The sequence below is a fragment of the Stegostoma tigrinum genome, chromosome 17 (assembly GCF_030684315.1).
Source record: "Stegostoma tigrinum isolate sSteTig4 chromosome 17, sSteTig4.hap1, whole genome shotgun sequence".
Lineage (NCBI taxonomy): Eukaryota > Metazoa > Chordata > Chondrichthyes > Orectolobiformes > Stegostomatidae > Stegostoma > Stegostoma tigrinum.
This window is the reverse complement of record NC_081370.1, coordinates 9,561,850-9,581,115: the sequence shown is the minus strand read 5'-3', so window position 1 is coordinate 9,581,115 and position 19,266 is coordinate 9,561,850. Positions and strand designations below refer to the sequence as shown.

The following is a 19,266-nucleotide window of genomic DNA, read 5'->3' as shown; positions in this document are numbered from 1 at the left end:
CATATACACATATAGAACTGAACAGAAACCAATGTAAAACATTGTAATAGTCACATCAAATCTTTTAATTCTATATAGCTACTTGTGTGATAGAGGAACAATGTGAATGGACTCCATGGATAAGTGTAACCACGCCGAACTCTGGTGTTTTGGGAGGTGATTTTGAAACATATGATAAAATTAAGGAGCATGGATATGCAATTTGTGATGCTCCAAGCAACATTGAATGCAGAGCCACACATGCACCAGATGTAGACCTTGAAGATCTTGAACAAACAGTACTTTGCAATATCTCTTTTGGTCTCATATGTGAAAACAAGAACCAACATTACCAGAAAACATGCTATGATTATGAAATACAACTGTTATGCTGCAATTTTATATGTCAAGCTCCAACAACAACAGAAGCACAGTCAACCACCTCGCACATTACCACAAAAACAACTACAGAATCAACACCACCTATTCCCACAAGTGTTATAACATCATTCTCACCAGAAACGACAGCACAAAGTAAAAACACAACTGAAGTTTCAATGCCAACTAACGAATCACCAAATACTGAAAAAGTATTGAGAACGACAAGTGCAATACCAACGACAGTCCAGACAACAGAATCATTCACTTCAGCTCCACACTCAGCCACATTTTCAACGACCATCACAAGCAAGCACTCAACTAGCAGTATAAAGATACCCAATGGATCAACAACAACAACGATCTGTACAACTGAAACAATGGAGACGAGTGAATCACACTCAACAACAGTATCGCCTTCACCCACTTCTCCAACAAGCTCTGCAACAACGAACTCCCCACGAACTACACCAAAATCACCACCTCAAACATCTTCACGATCAACCAAAACGAGTCCATCAACGATATCCACAAGCGAAGTAGGCCCACAATTTTCAACCACAGCCAGATCCAAGCCAACATCGCCACTCCCTCCAAACTCAATGACAACTGAATTTCCAATCACATCTGCAACCACACGTACAACTCCAGGTTCGACCAGTACCACATGGACAAGGGAAACAACAACCGAAACATCAAGTTCAAAACCAACGACGAGTACAAACGGAACTCAAACGCCTGAAACGGTAAGCACTACAAGAATCACAAAAACAAAACCATCTGGAACACCGCCAGCTTCAACCGCAACACCAACAATGACCAGAGGACAACTTTCGACAGAATCTTCAACCATGAAGGTCTCCGAATTTTCAACCACAATCACAGCAAAATCAGTTACACCAACACCAAAACGACCAACATCAATAGTAACACCACAGTCACAAACATTTCCAACACCCGTTACAAGCAAACGTGCAACAAGTAGTGCAGAAATACCCACTGGCTCAACAACAACTACTATCTGTACAACTGACACAGGAGAGACCATTGAATCACATTCAACCACAGCTCTATCTTCAGCCACATCCACAAAAACAACTCTCTCTGAAACAACCTCAATTTCACCTACACCCACTGGACCACCTGAAACATCTTCAACATCACACAAACCACAATCTTCAACAACTTCCACAAGTGAAGTTACATCGACAATTCTGACCAGTACCACATCCACATCCACAGAAACAACAGCAGAAACACCAAGCACTACAACGATGGTAAGTCGAACCCCTTCAACAACAAGCAGGTCCTTAAGCACAAGCATCACTGCAACCTCAACTGCGGCATCACCAACACCAACAGAAACAATCAGCAGAACATCATCTTCAACACAATCCACAACCACGATAGTATCCAAAACACCTACCACTGCCACAGAATCATCGGCTACAACATCTCCAAAAGTTCCAACGTCGACACCAACTCCACATTCACCGTCTACTGTAGAAACACCCAGTGGCTCAACAACAGCTACTATCACTACAACTGAAACAACAAGGACCGGTGAATCACGTTCAACCACAGCTCCATCTTCAGCCACCTCCACAAAAACAACACTCTCTGAAACAACAACCTCAATTTCACCTACACCCACTGGACCACCTGAAACATCTTCAACATCACACAAACCACAATCGTCAACAACTTCCACAAGTGAAGTTACATCGACAGTTCTGACCAGTACCACATCCACATCCACATCCAGAGAAACAACAGCTGAAACAACAAGGCGCACACCAAGCACTACAACGATGGTAAGTCGAACCCCTTCAGCAACAAGCACATCCTTCAGCACAAGCATCACTGCAAAATCAACTGCTACATCACGAACGCCAACAGCAACAATCAGTACAACATCATCTTCGACACAATCCGCAACCACATTAGTATCCAAAACGCCTACCACTGCCACAGAATCATTGGCTACAACATCTCCAAAAGTTCCAACGTCGACACCAACTTCACATTCAACTAGAACGGTAGAAACACCCACTGGCTCAACAACAACTACCATCTGTACAACTGAAACAGGAGAGACCACTGAATCACATTCAACCACAGCTCCATCTTCAGCCACCTCCACAAAAACAACACTCTCTGAAACAACAACCCCAATTACACCTACACACACTGGACCACCTGAAATATCTTCAACATCACACAAACCACAATCTTCAACAACTTCAACAAGTGAAGTTACATCGACAATTCTGACCAGAACTACATCAACATCCACACCCAGAGAAACACCAACTGAAAAAACAAGCCACACACCAAGCACTACCACGATGGTAACTCAAAACCCTTCAACAGCAAGCACGTCCTTAAGCACAAGCATCACTGCAACCTCGACTGCGACATCACCAACACCAACAGCAACAATCAGCAGAACACCATCTTCGACACAATCCACAACCACAGTAGAAACCAAAACACCTACCACAACCACAGAATCATCGGCCACAACATCTCCAAAAGTTCCAACGTCGACACCAAGTTCACATTCAACTACAACTGTGGAAACACCCACTGGCTCAACAACAACTACTATCTGTACAACTGAAACAGGAGAGACCACTGAATCACATTCAACCACAGCTCCATCTTCAGCCACCTCCACAAAAACAACACTCTCTGAAACAACAACCTCAATTTCACCTACACCCTCTGGACCACCTGAAATATCTTCAACATCACACAAACCACAATCTTCAACAACTTCCACAAGTGAAGTTACATCGACAATTCTGACCAGAACTACATCAACATCCACTCCCAGAGAAACACCAACTGAAAAAACAAGCCACACACCAAGCACTACCACGATGGTAACTCAAACCCCTTCAACAACAAGCACGTCCTTAAGCACAAGCATCACTGCAACCTGGACTGCTACATCACCAACACCAACAGCAACAATCAGCAGAACACCATCTTCGACACAATCCACAACCATAGTAGAAACCAAAACACCTACCACAACCATAGAATCATCGGCTACAACATCTCCAAAAGTTCCAACGTCGACACCAAGTTCACATTCAACTACAACTGTGGAAACACCCACTGGCTCAACAACAACTACTATCTGTACAACTGAAACAGGAGAGACCACTGAATCACATTCAACCACAGCTCCATCTTCAGCCACCTCCACAAAAACAACACTCTCTGAAACAACAACCTCAATTACACCTACACACACTGGACCACCTGAAATATCTTCAACATCACACAAACCACAATCTTCAACAATTTCCACAAGTGAAGTTACATCGACAATTCTGACCAGTACCACATCCACATCCACATCCAGAGAAACACCAACTGAAAAAACAAGCCACACACCAAGCACTACCACGATGGTAACTCAAACCCCTTCAACAACAAGCACGTCCTTCATCACAAGCATCACTGCAACCTCGACTGCTACATCACCAACACCAACAGCAACAATCAGCAGAACACCATCTTCGACACAATCCACAACCACGATAGTATCCAAAACACCTACCACTGCCACAGAATCATCGGCTACAACATCTCCAAAAGTTCCAACGTCGACACCAATTCCACATTCACCGTCTACTGTGGAAACACCCGGTGGCTCAACAACAACTACTATCACTACAACTGAAACAACAAGGACCGGTGAATCACGTTCCACCACAGCTCCATCTTCTGCCACATCCACAAAAACAACACTCTCTGAAACAACAACCTCAATTTCACCTACACCCACTGGACCACCTGAAATATCTTCAACATCACACAAACCACAATCTTCAACAACTTCCACAAGTGAAGTTACATCGACAATTCTGACCAGTACCACATTGACATCCACATCCAGAGAAACACCAACTGAAAAAACAAGCCACACACCAAGCACTACCACGATGGTAACTCAAACCCCTTCAACAACAAGCACGTCCTTAAGCACAAGCATCACGGCAACCTCAACTGCGACATCACCGACACCAACAGCAACAATCAGCAGAACACCATCATCGACACAATCCACAACCACAGTAGAAACCAAAACACCTACCACAACCACAGAATCATCGGCTACAACATCTCCAAAAGTTCCAACTTCGACACCAACTTCACATTCAACTACAACTGTGGAAACACCCACTGGCTCAACAACAACTACTATCTGTACAACTGAAACAGGAGAGACCACTGAATCACATTCAACCACAGCTCCATCTTCTGCCACATCCACAAAATCAACACTCTCTGAAACAACAACCTCAATTTCACCTACACCCTCTGGACCACCTGAAATATCTTCAACATCACACAAACCACAATCTTCAACAACTTCCACAAGTGAAGTTACATCGACAATTCTGACCAGAACTACATCAACATCCACACCCAGAGAAACACCAACTGAAAAAACAAGCCACACACCAAGCACTACCACGATGGTAACTCAAACCCCTTCAACAACAAGCACGTCCTTAAGCACAAGCATCACTGCAACCTCAACTGCGACATCACCAACACCAACAGCAACAATCAGCAGAACACCATCTTCGACACAATCCACAACCACAGTAGAAACCAAAACACCTACCACAACCACAGAATCATCGGCTACAACGTCTCCAAAAGTTCCAACGTCGACACCAAGTTCACATTCAACTACAACTGTGGAAACACCCACTGGCTCAACAACAACTACTATCTGTACAACTGAAACAGGAGAGACCACTGAATCACATTCAACCACAGCTCCATCTTCAGCCACCTCCACAAAAACAACACTCTCTGAAACAACAACCCCAATTACACCTACACACACTGGACCACCTGAAACATCTTCAACATCACACAAACCACAATCTTCAACAACTTCCACAAGTGAAGTTACATCGACAACTCTGACCAGAACCACATCAACATCCACTCCCAGAGAAACACCAACTGAAAAAACAAGCCACACACCAAGCACTACCACGATGGTAACTCAAACCCCTTCAACAACAAGCACGTCATTTATCACAAGCATCACTGCAACCTCGACTGCTACATCACCAACACCAACAGCAACAATCAGCAGAACACCATCTTCGACACAATCCACAACCACGATAGTATCCAAAACACCTACCACTGCCACAGAATCATCGGCTACAACATCTCCAAAAGTTCCAACGTCGACACCAATTCCACATTCACCGTCTACTGTGGAAACACCCAGTGGCTCAACAACAACTACTATCACTACAACAGAATCAACAAGGACTGGTGAATCACGTTCAACCACAGCTCCATCTTCTGCCACCTCCACAAAAACAACACTCTCTGAAACAACAACCTCAATTTCACCTACACCCACTGGACCACCTGAAACATCTTCAACATCACACAAACCACAATCATCAACAACTTCCACAAGTGAAGTTACATCGACAATTCTGACCAGTACCACATTGACATCCACATCCAGAGAAACACCAACTGAAAAAACAAGCCACACACCAAGTACTACAACGATGGTAAGTCAAACCCCTTCAACAACAAGCACGTCCTTAAGCTCAAGCATCACTGCAACCTCAACTGCGACATCACCAACACCAACAGCAACAATCAGCAGAACACCATCATCGACACAATCCACAACCACAGTAGAAACCAAAACACCTACCACAACCACAGAATCATCGGCTACAACATCTCCAAAAGTTCCAACTTCGACACCAACTTCACATTCAACTACAACTGTGGAAACACCCACTGGCTCAACAACAACTACTATCTGTACAACTGAAACAGGAGAGACCACTGAATCACATTCAACCACAGCTCCATCGTCAGCCACCTCCACAAAAACAACACTCTCTGAAACAACAACCTCAATTACACCTACACCCTCTGGACCACCTGAAATATCTTCAACATCACACAAACCACAATCTTCAACAACTTCAACAAGTGAAGTTACATCGACAATTTTGACCAAAACTATATCCACATCCACACCCAGAGAAACACCAACTGAAAAAACAAGCCACACACCAAGCACCACCACGATGGTAACTCAAACCCCTTCAACAACAAGCACGTCCTTAAGCACAAGCATCACTGCAACCTCAACTGCTACATCACCAACACCAACAGCAACAATCAGCAGAACACCATCTTCGACACAATCCACAACCACAGTAGAAACCAAAACACCTACCACAACCACAGAATCATCGGCTACAACGTCTCCAAAAGTTCCAACGTCGACACCAAGTTCACATTCAACTACAACTGTGGAAACACCCACTGGCTCAACAACAACTACTATCTGTACAACTGAAACAGGAGAGACCACTGAATCACATTCAACCACAGCTCCATCTTCAGCCACCTCCACAAAAACAACACTCTCTGAAACAACAACCCCAATTACACCTACACACACTGGACCACCTGAAACATCTTCAACATCACACAAACCACAATCTTCAACAACTTCCACAAGTGAAGTTACATCGACAACTCTGACCAGAACCACATCAACATCCACTCCCAGAGAAACACCAACTGAAAAAACAAGCCACACACCAAGCACTACCACGATGGTAACTCAAACCCCTTCAACAACAAGCACGTCATTTATCACAAGCATCACTGCAACCTCGACTGCTACATCACCAACACCAACAGCAACAATCAGCAGAACACCATCTTCGACACAATCCACAACCACGATAGTATCCAAAACACCTACCACTGCCACAGAATCATCGGCTACAACATCTCCAAAAGTTCCAACGTCGACACCAATTCCACATTCACCGTCTACTGTGGAAACACCCAGTGGCTCAACAACAACTACTATCACTACAACAGAATCAACAAGGACTGGTGAATCACGTTCAACCACAGCTCCATCTTCTGCCACCTCCACAAAAACAACACTCTCTGAAACAACAACCTCAATTTCACCTACACCCACTGGACCACCTGAAACATCTTCAACATCACACAAACCACAATCATCAACAACTTCCACAAGTGAAGTTACATCGACAATTCTGACCAGTACCACATTGACATCCACATCCAGAGAAACACCAACTGAAAAAACAAGCCACACACCAAGTACTACAACGATGGTAAGTCAAACCCCTTCAACAACAAGCACGTCCTTAAGCTCAAGCATCACTGCAACCTCAACTGCGACATCACCAACACCAACAGCAACAATCAGCAGAACACCATCATCGACACAATCCACAACCACAGTAGAAACCAAAACACCTACCACAACCACAGAATCATCGGCTACAACATCTCCAAAAGTTCCAACTTCGACACCAACTTCACATTCAACTACAACTGTGGAAACACCCACTGGCTCAACAACAACTACTATCTGTACAACTGAAACAGGAGAGACCACTGAATCACATTCAACCACAGCTCCATCGTCAGCCACCTCCACAAAAACAACACTCTCTGAAACAACAACCTCAATTACACCTACACCCTCTGGACCACCTGAAATATCTTCAACATCACACAAACCACAATCTTCAACAACTTCAACAAGTGAAGTTACATCGACAATTTTGACCAAAACTATATCCACATCCACACCCAGAGAAACACCAACTGAAAAAACAAGCCACACACCAAGTACTACAACGATGGTAAGTCAAACCCCTTCAACAACAAGCACGTCCTTCATCACAAGCATCACTGCAACCTCGACTGCTATATCACCAACACCAACAGCAACAATCAGCAGAACACCATCTTCGACACAATCCACAACCACGATAGTATCCAAAACACCTACCACTACCACAGAATCATCGGCTACAACATCTCCAAAAGTTCCAACGTCAACACCAATTCCACATTCACCGTCTACTGTGGAAACACCTGGTGGCTCAACAACAACTACTATCACTACAACTGAAACAACAAGGACCGGTGAATCACGTTCCACCACAGCTCCATCTTCTGCCACATCCACAAAAACAACACTCTCTGAAACAACAACCTCAATTTCACCGACACCCACTGGACCACCTGAAACATCTTCAACATCACACAAACCACAATCTTCAACAACTTCCACAAGTGAAGTTACATCGACAATTCTGACCAGTACCACATTGACATCCACATCCAGAGAAACACCAACTGAAAAAACAAGCCACACACCAAGTACTACAACGATGGTAAGGCAAACCCCTTCAACAACAAGCACGTCCTTAAGCACAAGCATCACGGCAACCTCAACTGCGACATCACCGACACCAACAGCAACAATCAGCAGAACACCATCATCGACACAATCCACAACCACAGTAGAAACCAAAACACCTACCACAACCACAGAATCATCGGCTACAACATCTCCAAAAGTTCCAACTTCGACACCAACTTCACATTCAACTACAACTGTGGAAACACCCACTGGCTCAACAACAACTACTATCTGTACAACTGAAACAGGAGAGACCACTGAATCACATTCAACCACAGCTCCATCTTCTGCCACATCCACAAAATCAACACTCTCTGAAACAACAACCTCAATTTCACCTACACCCACTGGACCACCTGAAACATCTTCAACATCACACAAACCACAATCTTCAACAACTTCCACAAGTGAAGTTACATCGACAACTCTGACCAGAACCACATCAACATCCACTCCCAGAGAAACACCAACTGAAAAAACAAGCCACACACCAAGCACTACCACGATGGTAACTCAAACCCCTTCAACAACAAGCACGTCCTTCATCACAAGCATCACTGCAACCTCGACTGCTACATCACCAACACCAACAGCAACAATCAGCAGAACACCATCTTCGACACAATCCACAACCACGATAGTATCCAAAACACCTACCACTGCCACAGAATCATCGGCTACAACATCTCCAAAAGTTCCAACGTCGACACCAATTCCACATTCACCGTCTACTGTGGAAACACCCACTGGCTCAACAACAACTACTATCACTACAACAGAATCAACAAGGACTGGTGAATCACGTTCAACCACAGCTCCATCTTCTGCCACCTCCACAAAAACAACACTCTCTGAAACAACAACCTCAATTTCACCTACACCCACTGGACCACCTGAAACATCTTCAACATCACACAAACCACAATCATCAACAACTTCCACAAGTGAAGTTACATCGACAATTCTGACCAGTACCACATTGACATCCACATCCAGAGAAACACCAACTGAAAAAACAAGCCACACACCAAGTACTACAACGATGGTAAGTCAAACCCCTTCAACAACAAGCACGTCCTTAAGCTCAAGCATCACTGCAACCTCAACTGCGACATCACCAACACCAACAGCAACAATCAGCAGAACACCATCATCGACACAATCCACAACCACAGTAGAAACCAAAACACCTACCACAACCACAGAATCATCGGCTACAACATCTCCAAAAGTTCCAACTTCGACACCAACTTCACATTCAACTACAACTGTGGAAACACCCACTGGCTCAACAACAACTACTATCTGTACAACTGAAACAGGAGAGACCACTGAATCACATTCAACCACAGCTCCATCGTCAGCCACCTCCACAAAAACAACACTCTCTGAAACAACAACCTCAATTACACCTACACCCACTGGACCACCTGAAATATCTTCAACATCACACAAACCACAATCTTCAACAACTTCAACAAGTGAAGTTACATCGACAATTTTGACCAAAACTATATCCACATCCACACCCAGAGAAACACCAACTGAAAAAACAAGCCACACACCAAGTACTACAACGATGGTAAGTCAAACCCCTTCAACAACAAGCACGTCCTTAAGCACAAGCATCACTGCAACCTCGACTGCTATATCACCAACACCAACAGCAACAATCAGCAGAACACCATTTTCGACACAATCCACAACCACGATAGTATCCAAAACACCTACCACTACCACAGAATCATCGGCTACAACATCTCCAAAAGTTCCAACGTCAACACCAATTCCACATTCACCGTCTACTGTGGAAACACCCGGTGGCTCAACAACAACTACTATCACTACAACTGAAACAACAAGGACCGGTGAATCACGTTCCACCACAGCTCCATCTTCTGCCACATCCACAAAAACAACACTCTCTGAAACAACAACCTCAATTTCACCTACACCCACTGGACCACCTGAAACATCTTCAACATCACACAAACCACAATCTTCAACAACTTCCACAAGTGAAGTTACATCGACAACTCTGACCAGAACCACATCAACATCCACTCCCAGAGAAACACCAACTGAAAAAACAAGCCACACACCAAGCACTACCACGATGGTAACTCAAACCCCTTCAACAACAAGCACGTCATTTATCACAAGCATCACTGCAACCTCGACTGCTACATCACCAACACCAACAGCAACAATCAGCAGAACACCATCTTCGACACAATCCACAACCACGATAGTATCCAAAACACCTACCACTGCCACAGAATCATCGGCTACAACATCTCCAAAAGTTCCAACGTCGACACCAATTCCACATTCACCGTCTACTGTGGAAACACCCGGTGGCTCAACAACAACTACTATCACTACAACTGAAACAACAAGGACCGGTGAATCACGTTCCACCACAGCTCCATCTTCTGCCACATCCACAAAAACAACACTCTCTGAAACAACAACCTCAATTTCACCTACACCCACTGGACCACCTGAAATATCTTCAACATCACACAAACCACAATCTTCAACAACTTCCACAAGTGAAGTTACATCGACAATTCTGACCAGTACCACATTGACATCCACATCCAGAGAAACACCAACTGAAAAAACAAGCCACACACCAAGTACTACAACGATGGTAAGGCAAACCCCTTCAACAACAAGCACGTCCTTAAGCACAAGCATCACGGCAACCTCAACTGCGACATCACCGACACCAACAGCAACAATCAGCAGAACACCATCATCGACACAATCCACAACCACAGTAGAAACCAAAACACCTACCACAACCACAGAATCATCGGCTACAACATCTCCAAAAGTTCCAACTTCGACACCAACTTCACATTCAACTACAACTGTGGAAACACCCACTGGCTCAACAACAACTACTATCTGTACAACTGAAACAGGAGAGACCACTGAATCACATTCAACCACAGCTCCATCTTCTGCCACATCCACAAAATCAACACTCTCTGAAACAACAACCTCAATTTCACCTACACCCTCTGGACCACCTGAAATATCTTCAACATCACACAAACCACAATCTTCAACAACTTCCACAAGTGAAGTTACATCGACAATTCTGACCAGAACTACATCAACATCCACACCCAGAGAAACACCAACTGAAAAAACAAGCCACACACCAAGCACTACCACGATGGTAACTCAAACCCCTTCAACAACAAGCACGTCCTTAAGCACAAGCATCACTGCAACCTCAACTGCTACATCACCAACACCAACAGCAACAATCAGCAGAACACCATCTTCGACACAATCCACAACCACAGTAGAAACCAAAACACCTACCACAACCACAGAATCATCGGCTACAACGTCTCCAAAAGTTCCAACGTCGACACCAAGTTCACATTCAACTACAACTGTGTTAACACCCACTGGCTCAACAACAACTACTATCTGTACAACTGAAACAGGAGAGACCACTGAATCACATTCAACCACAGCTCCATCTTCAGCCACCTCCACAAAAACAACACTCTCTGAAACAACAACCCCAATTACACCTACACACACTGGACCACCTGAAACATCTTCAACATCACACAAACCACAATCTTCAACAACTTCCACAAGTGAAGTTACATCGACAACTCTGACCAGAACCACATCAACATCCACTCCCAGAGAAACACCAACTGAAAAAACAAGCCACACACCAAGCACTACCACGATGGTAACTCAAACCCCTTCAACAACAAGCACGTCATTTATCACAAGCATCACTGCAACCTCGACTGCTACATCACCAACACCAACAGCAACAATCAGCAGAACACCATCTTCGACACAATCCACAACCACGATAGTATCCAAAACACCTACCACTGCCACAGAATCATCGGCTACAACATCTCCAAAAGTTCCAACGTCGACACCAATTCCACATTCACCGTCTACTGTGGAAACACCCAGTGGCTCAACAACAACTACTATCACTACAACAGAATCAACAAGGACTGGTGAATCACGTTCAACCACAGCTCCATCTTCTGCCACCTCCACAAAAACAACACTCTCTGAAACAACAACCTCAATTTCACCTACACCCACTGGACCACCTGAAACATCTTCAACATCACACAAACCACAATCATCAACAACTTCCACAAGTGAAGTTACATCGACAATTCTGACCAGTACCACATTGACATCCACATCCAGAGAAACACCAACTGAAAAAACAAGCCACACACCAAGTACTACAACGATGGTAAGTCAAACCCCTTCAACAACAAGCACGTCCTTAAGCTCAAGCATCACTGCAACCTCAACTGCGACATCACCAACACCAACAGCAACAATCAGCAGAACACCATCATCGACACAATCCACAACCACAGTAGAAACCAAAACACCTACCACAACCACAGAATCATCGGCTACAACATCTCCAAAAGTTCCAACTTCGACACCAACTTCACATTCAACTACAACTGTGGAAACACCCACTGGCTCAACAACAACTACTATCTGTACAACTGAAACAGGAGAGACCACTGAATCACATTCAACCACAGCTCCATCGTCAGCCACCTCCACAAAAACAACACTCTCTGAAACAACAACCTCAATTACACCTACACCCTCTGGACCACCTGAAATATCTTCAACATCACACAAACCACAATCTTCAACAACTTCAACAAGTGAAGTTACATCGACAATTTTGACCAAAACTATATCCACATCCACACCCAGAGAAACACCAACTGAAAAAACAAGCCACACACCAAGTACTACAACGATGGTAAGTCAAACCCCTTCAACAACAAGCACGTCCTTAAGCACAAGCATCACTGCAACCTCGACTGCTATATCACCAACACCAACAGCAACAATCAGCAGAACACCATCTTCGACACAATCCACAACCACGATAGTATCCAAAACACCTACCACTACCACAGAATCATCGGCTACAACATCTCCAAAAGTTCCAACGTCAACACCAATTCCACATTCACCGTCTACTGTGGAAACACCTGGTGGCTCAACAACAACTACTATCACTACAACTGAAACAACAAGGACCGGTGAATCACGTTCCACCACAGCTCCATCTTCTGCCACATCCACAAAAACAACACTCTCTGAAACAACAACCTCAATTTCACCGACACCCACTGGACCACCTGAAACATCTTCAACATCACACAAACCACAATCTTCAACAACTTCCACAAGTGAAGTTACATCGACAATTCTGACCAGTACCACATTGACATCCACATCCAGAGAAACACCAACTGAAAAAACAAGCCACACACCAAGTACTACAACGATGGTAAGGCAAACCCCTTCAACAACAAGCACGTCCTTAAGCACAAGCATCACGGCAACCTCAACTGCGACATCACCGACACCAACAGCAACAATCAGCAGAACACCATCATCGACACAATCCACAACCACAGTAGAAACCAAAACACCTACCACAACCACAGAATCATCGGCTACAACATCTCCAAAAGTTCCAACTTCGACACCAACTTCACATTCAACTACAACTGTGGAAACACCCACTGGCTCAACAACAACTACTATCTGTACAACTGAAACAGGAGAGACCACTGAATCACATTCAACCACAGCTCCATCTTCTGCCACATCCACAAAATCAACACTCTCTGAAACAACAACCTCAATTTCACCTACACCCACTGGACCACCTGAAACATCTTCAACATCACACAAACCACAATCTTCAACAACTTCCACAAGTGAAGTTACATCGACAACTCTGACCAGAACCACATCAACATCCACTCCCAGAGAAACACCAACTGAAAAAACAAGCCACACACCAAGCACTACCACGATGGTAACTCAAACCCCTTCAACAACAAGCACGTCCTTCATCACAAGCATCACTGCAACCTCGACTGCTACATCACCAACACCAACAGCAACAATCAGCAGAACACCATCTTCGACACAATCCACAACCACGATAGTATCCAAAACACCTACCACTGCCACAGAATCATCGGCTACAACATCTCCAAAAGTTCCAACGTCGACACCAATTCCACATTCACCGTCTACTGTGGAAACACCCACTGGCTCAACAACAACTACTATCACTACAACAGAATCAACAAGGACTGGTGAATCACGTTCAACCACAGCTCCATCTTCTGCCACCTCCACAAAAACAACACTCTCTGAAACAACAACCTCAATTTCACCTACACCCACTGGACCACCTGAAACATCTTCAACATCACACAAACCACAATCATCAACAACTTCCACAAGTGAAGTTACATCGACAATTCTGACCAGTACCACATTGACATCCACATCCAGAGAAACACCAACTGAAAAAACAAGCCACACACCAAGTACTACAACGATGGTAAGTCAAACCCCTTCAACAACAAGCACGTCCTTAAGCTCAAGCATCACTGCAACCTCAACTGCGACATCACCAACACCAACAGCAACAATCAGCAGAACACCATCATCGACACAATCCACAACCACAGTAGAAACCAAAACACCTACCACAACCACAGAATCATCGGCTACAACATCTCCAAAAGTTCCAACTTCGACACCAACTTCACATTCAACTACAACTGTGGAAACACCCACTGGCTCAACAACAACTACTATCTGTACAACTGAAACAGGAGAGACCACTGAATCACATTCAACCACAGCTCCATCGTCAGCCACCTCCACAAAAACAACACTCTCTGAAACAACAACCTCAATTACACCTACACCCTCTGGACCACCTGAAATATCTTCAACATCACACAAACCACAATCTTCAACAACTTCAACAAGTGAAGTTACATCGACAATTTTGACCAAAACTATATCCACATCCACACCCAGAGAAACACCAACTGAAAAAACAAGCCACACACCAAGTACTACAACGATGGTAAGTCAAACCCCTTCAACAACAAGCACGTCCTTAAGCACAAGCATCACTGCAACCTCGACTGCTATATCACCAACACCAACAGCAACAATCAGCAGAACACCATTTTCGACACAATCCACAACCACGATAGTATCCAAAACACCTACCACTACCACAGAATCATCGGCTACAACATCTCCAAAAGTTCCAACGTCAACACCAATTCCACATTCACCGTCTACTGTGGAAACACCCGGTGGCTCAACAACAACTACTATCACTACAACTGAAACAACAAGGACCGGTGAATCACGTTCCACCACAGCTCCATCTTCTGCCACATCCACAAAAACAACACTCTCTGAAACAACAACCTCAATTTCACCTACACCCACTGGACCACCTGAAATATCTTCAACATCACACAAACCACAATCTTCAACAACTTCCACAAGTGAAGTTACATCGACAATTCTGACCAGTACCACATTGACATCCACATCCAGAGAAACACCAACTGAAAAAACAAGCCACACACCAAGTACTACAACGATGGTAAGGCAAACCCCTTCAACAACAAGCACGTCCTTAAGCACAAGCATCACGGCAACCTCAACTGCGACATCACCGACACCAACAGCAACAATCAGCAGAACACCATCATCGACACAATCCACAACCACAGTAGAAACCAAAACACCTACCACAACCACAGAATCATCGGCTACAACATCTCCAAAAGTTCCAACTTCGACACCAACTTCACATTCAACTACAACTGTGGAAACACCCACTGGCTCAACAACAACTACTATCTGTACAACTGAAACAGGAGAGACCACTGAATCACATTCAACCACAGCTCCATCTTCAGCCACCTCCACAAAAACAACACTCTCTGAAACAACAACCTCAATTTCACCTACACCCACTGGACCACCTGAAACATCTTCAACATCACACAAACCACAATCTTCAACAACTTCCACAAGTGAAGTTACATCGACAACTCTAACCAGAACCACATCAACATCCACTCCCAGAGAAACACCAACTGAAAAAACAAGCCACACACCAAGCACTACCACGATGGTAACTCAAACCCCTTCAACAACAAGCACGTCCTTAAGCACAAGCATCACTGCAACCTCGACTGCTATATCACCAACACCAACTGCAACAATCAGCAGAACACCATCTTCGACACAATCCACAACCACGATAGTATCCAAAACACCTACCACTGCCACAGAATCATCGGCTACAACATCTCCAAAAGTTCCAACGTCGACACCAATTCCACATTCACCGTCTACTGTGGAAACACCCAGTGGCTCAACAACAACTACTATCACTACAACAGAATCAACAAGGACTGGTGAATCACGTTCAACCACAGCTCCATCTTCTGCCACCTCCACAAAAACAACACTCTCTGAAACAACAACCTCAATTTCACCTACACCCACTGGACCACCTGAAACATCTTCAACATCACACAAACCACAATCATCAACAACTTCCACAAGTGAAGTTACATCGACAATTCTGACCAGTACCACATCCACATCCACATCCAGAGAAACACCAACTGAAAAAACAAGCCACACACCAAGTACTACAACGATGGTAAGTCAAACCCCTTCAACAACAAGCACGTCCTTAAGCTCAAGCATCACTGCAACCTCAACTGCGACATCACCAACACCAACAGCAACAATCAGCAGAACACCATCATCGACACAATCCACAACCACAGTAGAAACCAAAACACCTACCACAACCACAGAATCATCGGCTACAACATCTCCAAAAGTTCCAACTTCGACACCAACTTCACATTCAACTACAACTGTGGAAACACCCACTGGCTCAACAACAACTACTATCTGTACAACTGAAACAGGAGAGACCACTGAATCACATTCAACCACAGCTCTATCTTCTGCCACATCCACAAAAACAACACTCTCTGAAACAACAACCTCAATTACACCTACACACACTGGACCACCTGAAATATCTTCAACATCACACAAACCACAATCTTCAACAACTTCAACAAGTGAAGTTACATCCACAATTCAGACCAGTGCCACGTCCACATCCACCTCCAGAGAAACAACAACTGAAACAAGCCACACACCAAGTACTACAACGATGGTAAGTCAAACCCCTTCAACAACAAGCACATCCTTAAGCTCAAGCATCACTGCAACCTCAACTGCGACATCACCAACACCAACAGCAACAATCAGCAGAACACCATCTTCGACACAATCCACAACCACGGTAATATCCAAAACACCAACCACAACCACAGAATCATCAGCTACAACATCTCCAAAAGTTCCAACGTCGACTCCAACTCCACATTCAACTACAACTGTGGAAACACCCAGTCGCCCAACAACAACTACTATCTGTACAACTGAAACAGGAGAGACCACTGAATCACATTCAACCACAGCTCCATCTTCAGCCACCTCCACAAAAACAACACTCTCTGAAACAACAACCTCAATTTCAGCCACCCCCACTACAACATCTCCATTATCGTCAATGTCAACCAAATCACAATCTTCAACAATATCCTCAAGCACAAGAGGCACACTATTTTCAACCACAGCCATTTCCAACTCAGCCCCACCATCCTCTTCCACTCCAAAATTGGCCACGACCCAATTTTCAATGACATCCACAACCCCTTATACACCTCCAACTTCGATTAGTACCACAATGACAAGGGAAACAATCAGTTCAAAACCAACAACAAGTACAAATGTAATTCGAACATCTGAAACAGTAAGCACTGCACCAAGCACAAACATGACACCGTCTGCAACACCTGCAACATCAACCCCATCACCAACAATGACCAGAAGACAATCTTCTACTGAATCTACAACCATGACAGTGTCTGAATTTTCAACCACAACCACAGCAAAATCAGTTTCACCATCTGTAAAACCACCAACATCAACACCAACTCCACATTCGGCCACATCTCAAACCACCATTACAAGCAAACATGTCATCAATAGTGCTGTAACACTCACGAGCTCTACAGCAGCTACTATCTCTGCAACTGAAACAATGGAGACTACTGAATCACAGTTAACCCTAACTCCATCTTCAACCACCTCCCCATTCACAAAATTCTCTACAACAACAACCTCTTCACTTGTTTCAATTGCATCACCAAATGTAACATCACCTCAAATCGCAACAAGTTTCCAATCATCAACGTCTACAATTACTCGAATCCCTCCGCCTACATTTACAAGAATAACGTCTGTGAGTTCTCCTACCTCTGGGATTATCACCGTAAATCAGTCTGCCACCACTGCCAATAAATGGAGTTCAACTACTGCCGTCACTGTTCCAATCACCAGAACCGCATCAGCAAGTTCTGTGTCTACCACTACAATCAAGATGCCATCAACTGCTTCCTCTGTGCATACGACTGGTTCTTCTCACACAAGCTCTTCATCTGCAACCACTGAATGTTTCTGCATTGTAAATGGAACGTTGTATTCTCAAGGTAATTTGTTTTTTGCTTTTTTCACCCTGACTCTTCTGTACGTTATGGGATCCTACTTCTTTATGTCTTCTTAAATCATAAAACTTTTCATTTTTAAACTCTCTTTGTTGTTAAATTGCTCTTTGAGTTACATCCCTCTCTGTT

At 44.2% G+C, this 19,266-nt stretch overlaps 1 protein-coding gene across 1 annotated transcript in view; it reads left to right on the top strand.

Moving 5' to 3' along the window:
* LOC125459226 (mucin-2-like) overlaps positions 1–19,266 on the top strand; it is a 119,990-nt gene that overhangs the window by 46,373 nt on the left and 54,351 nt on the right. Inside the window, exon 30 of the mRNA XM_059652219.1 lies at positions 79–19,122. Within this exon, the coding sequence (XP_059508202.1) occupies positions 79–19,122 (19,044 nt within the window). The remainder of the gene's footprint in view (positions 1–78; positions 19,123–19,266) is intronic.